The sequence below is a fragment of the Arachis ipaensis genome, chromosome B08, assembly GCF_000816755.2.
Source record: "Arachis ipaensis cultivar K30076 chromosome B08, Araip1.1, whole genome shotgun sequence".
Classification (NCBI taxonomy): Eukaryota; Viridiplantae; Streptophyta; class Magnoliopsida; order Fabales; family Fabaceae; genus Arachis; species Arachis ipaensis.
This window is the reverse complement of record NC_029792.2, coordinates 128,428,999-128,433,404: the sequence shown is the minus strand read 5'-3', so window position 1 is coordinate 128,433,404 and position 4,406 is coordinate 128,428,999. Positions and strand designations below refer to the sequence as shown.

General features: G+C 36.3%; 1 protein-coding gene across 1 annotated transcript; it reads left to right on the top strand.

The window, feature by feature from the left end:
• LOC107613895 (xylose isomerase-like) lies at positions 2,494–4,323 on the top strand. The gene has a single exon (XM_016316085.2). It carries the CDS (start codon positions 2,677–2,679, stop codon positions 4,105–4,107), a length of 1,431 nt encoding a protein of 476 aa, XP_016171571.1. The 5' UTR covers positions 2,494–2,676; the 3' UTR covers positions 4,108–4,323.

Genomic DNA, 4,406 nt, shown 5'->3' with positions numbered 1-4,406 from the left:
AAATTGGTTGTCAAAATTGACAAATTATGAATAGTTTAGTTTGTAATATATAAATAACAATAATATAGTAATAAATTTGAGAGAATACATAATAAAATTAAGAGAGTATGTAAAAATAATTATATTTTTTAATTAAAAATAAAAAAATAACTAACCGGATATATACACAAAAATAAAATAAATGACAAAATTTTAAATTTTAAACCACACTAACAAATAACGGAATTTTGAATTTTAAACTTCATATTTTTAAGGTGGTTGATTTTCCACGAAGCAAAAGATGGTATACATTGGTATTTGAGAATCCTAACCTTACGTGTTTTCAATCTCCATCTAGTTTTGTCAATTTACCTCTTCCTCTTGTTGCCTATTTTTTTGGATATGCAAATTTTGTGTGTGTTGTGCCTGAATATGGAGGTGGGGTGGTGCTAGATATAAATGTGTGATAATTTTTTTTGAACCATAAAGTAGTCCGATTTCTTTGTTAAAAAAATTATGAACACAAATCCGATTTATGTGGGAAGGAAAATCGGAGGGTCCGATTTTAATATTAAATTTTTTTTAATTGTTTAAAATACAAATTGGACGGTCCGATTTGTGTAATACAATTTTTTTTAATTTTTTAAACACAAATCGGAGGGTTCGATTTGCTCTTGACACCACAACTGCGTAAAACATCCATACACTCTATAACTGTGTCCTACATCATTCTTCCACCCATGTCTAAATTAAAAAGTGCTCTCTTGCTTTCTTTTGCAGCTGAGTCACTCGCTCTCTCTCTCCTCATCAGACGCCTCGCATTGCTTAGTTTGGTAAAGTTTTTACTTTTCAAAAGTAGCTTATAAAAACTAACTTTTAAAAGATGACTTTATAAAAGTTGTAGCATTTATGTTTGGTAAATCAAATTAAAAATAACTTTCAATAAACACAAGTAACAACAATTGTGTTTAGTAAAATAGTTTTTAAAATTTAAAAATACTATAATAGACATAAATCAAATTAAAAATAACTTTCAATAAACACAAGTAACAACAATTGTGTTTGGTAAAATAGTTTTTAAAATTTAAAAATACTATAATAGACATAAATACAAGCATTAAATTTGAAAATTAGTTAACATATGAAGTTATATTAGACTTTTAAATTTTAAAAAGTACAAGCCAACTTTAAAAAGCTCATTGTTAGGTGCTTTCAAAAGCACTCCTAACTTTTAAAAACAGTAGGCACAAGCACTTGGACTTTTTAATTTATCAAACGTAAAATGAGGTACTTATGCTTTTTAAAAGCACACGCACCTCTCCAAAAAGCTTTACCAAATCAAGCCTCTATGGTGGTTGTCAAAATTGACAAATTAAACAACTACCATAAACCACATAAAAAAACCGCTTGCGAAAACCGCTAACAAAAACCGCTAACATAAACCACCAACATAAGCCACTACCAAAAACCACTGACTTAAACCACTAACAAAAACCACTACCCTAAACCACCACCCTAAACCACTTACATAAACCACTAACTTATACCGCTAGCTTAAACCACTATGAAAAACCATCTACATAATCCCCTCACCTAAACCACCTACATAAACCACTAACATAAAGTACCGTCTAACCAAGATACAAAACCACTAAGGCACAACTAACGCTTGAATCAAAAAAAATTTCCGTACTAACCTCGTCGTTGATGACCCCGGCTATATGAACGACTCCGTCCAACCGATATAACCGTGCCGGATCGTCCCCCATCAGCAGAGTAGTCCGTTCAGGTCTTTCTCGGAGATAATCTGGGTCGTTTTCTCTGAGATTTTGTGGGGTAGGGGGGAGGGATAATGGTTCGAATGAGGGTGATTCGAACTCCTTATATAGTCGAATCACACATAATTCGAACCAGCCTGGTTCGAATTATGAAGGAGTGCATTAGGAGTAATTCGAACCGACCTGGTTCGAATTACATGGACTCGAATACAAAGCATAATTCGAACCACCCTGGTTCGAATTATGCATGAGAGAAGTTCGAACCTTATTGGTTCGAATTATGTGTGGGAAAAGTTCGAACCATCTTGGTTCGAATTATTCAAAAACGTAGAACACTAAATTGAACCATCTTGGTTCGAATTATGAAGGAGTGCAATTCGAACCAGCTTGGTTCGAATTGTATTAAAATACACTTTGGCTCATTGCTGAAACGAAATTGGATTTGGCGCATTTTGATTACAAATTTCTTGCTCTGGCTCAATATAGTTTTTTGCCCTATTTCTAAAGGTGATTGATTACCCGCAAACCAAAAGATGGTATATATACCCAAAAACTAGGATAGAGCTTAAAAAAATTTATCTAACAAAATAAGATAAGAATAAAAAAAAATCATCTAACAATCAAATCAAATCAAAAAATTATCTAATAAAAAAAAGATAAGAATAAAAAAAACCATATAACAAAATAAAAGATAAAAATCATCGTTATAAAAACACGCTGCTAACAACTTCTCTATTCACATCTCCGAGTTCTCTTTTCAACAAACAACACGCTGTTTTGCTTCTGATAGCTCAGTTCTCTCTTGCTCTCTTTCGCAGCTGAGTCCTCACTCGCTCTCTCTCCCCTCAAACACCTCCCTACTTGCTGCATCATTCTCTACACCGTCTTCCTGCAAGGTATTTGCTTGAAATCCATCAAAATGAAAACGTGGGGAATATTGCTGCTCCTCCTTTGCTTACAAGCCGTCACTTATGCAGTGATTGGTGAATCTCAAACTTGCCCTGCTGAAAGTGTCGGTAAATGTGACAATTCAGATTGGGAGGGTGAATTCTTTCCTGGCATTAACAAAATCAAATATGAGGGTCCCTCTAGCAAGAATCCGCTTTCATTTAAATGGTATAACGCAGAAGAAGAAATTCTTGGGAAGAAAATGAAGGATTGGTTCAGATTTAGTGTTGCATTTTGGCATACATTCCGTGGAACAGGTGCAGACCCGTTTGGTGCACCTACCAAGTACTGGCCATGGGAAGATGGTACCAATTCTTTGAAAATGGCTAAAAGAAGAATGCGAGCAAACTTTGAGTTTATAAACAAACTTGGAGTTGATTGGTGGTGCTTCCATGACCGTGATATAGCCCCTGATGGAGAAACTCTGGAGGAAGCTAATGCAAACTTGGATGAAGTGGTTGCCCTTGCCAAAGAGCTTCAGATGCAGAGTAATAAAAAAGTTCTATGGGGAACTGCTCAATTGTTTATGCATCCTCGTTACATGCATGGTGCTGCTACTAGCTCTGAGTTAGGTGTATATGCATATGCTGCTGCACAAGTGAAGAAAGCCTTGGAGGTCACACATTATTTGGGGGGAGAAAATTATGTTTTCTGGGGTGGCCGTGAGGGTTATCAATCCCTATTGAACACTGATATGGAACGAGAACTTAATCATTTGGCTAGGTTCTTTGAAGCTGCTGTTGCATACAAGAAGAAGATTGGATTCAATGGGACACTGCTGATTGAACCCAAGCCACAAGAACCTACAAAACACCAGTATGACTGGGATGCTGCAACCACTGCTAATTTCTTGCGCAAGTATGGACTTATAGGGGAATTCAAACTCAACATTGAGTGCAACCATGCCACCTTAGCGGGACATAGTTGTCACCATGAACTTGAAACTGCAAGGATTAATGGACTATTGGGTAATATTGATGCAAACACTGGCGATCCTCAAGTTGGTTGGGACACAGATCAGTTTCTTGTGGATATTCAAGAAGCAACAATGATTATGCTCAGTGTCATTAGAAATGGTGGAATTGCACCAGGCGGATTCAACTTTGATGCCAAATTGCGGAGGGAGAGCACAGATGTTGAAGACTTGTTCATTGCCCACATCATCGGTATGGATACAATGGCCCGCGGCCTCAAGAATGCTGCTACGCTAATTGAGGACGGTACTCTAGCTGAGCTTGTTCGGAAGAGATACCAGAGTTTTGACACTGAAATTGGTGCTCAAATAGAGGCTGGTAAAGCTGACTTTGACTTCTTGGAGAAGAAAGCTAAGGAATGGGGAGAACCCAAGGTTGCTTCAGCCAAACAAGAGCTAGCTGAGATGATTCTCCAGTCTGCGTTGTGAGAATAAAATCGTTAGCATCCTCCTCGGTTGGCAAAACCTGCTAGTTTCCGCAGGGGACGACAGACGAGACGTTACGTTAGCGAATTTATGTGAATCCTAGTCGGCTTGTCCTAGACTCCTAGTAATAATTAAGTCCATTAGGTATCTGTTTTATTTTATATCTATTAAATATTATCTATTGTGCATATATAGCGAGGACAACCCTTTCTGTGTCCAGTTCTCTCGAATATTTTTTATTTAAATTAAATAAATATAATATTTACGAAAATAAATAAATATTTAAGTAATTACGAAAATAC

Bases quoted from the DNA above. Each gene is read 5' to 3' on its own strand.
- LOC107613895 (XM_016316085.2), top strand. From the start codon at position 2,677: ATGAAAACGTGGGGAATATTGCTGCTCCTCCTTTGCTTACAAGCCGTC.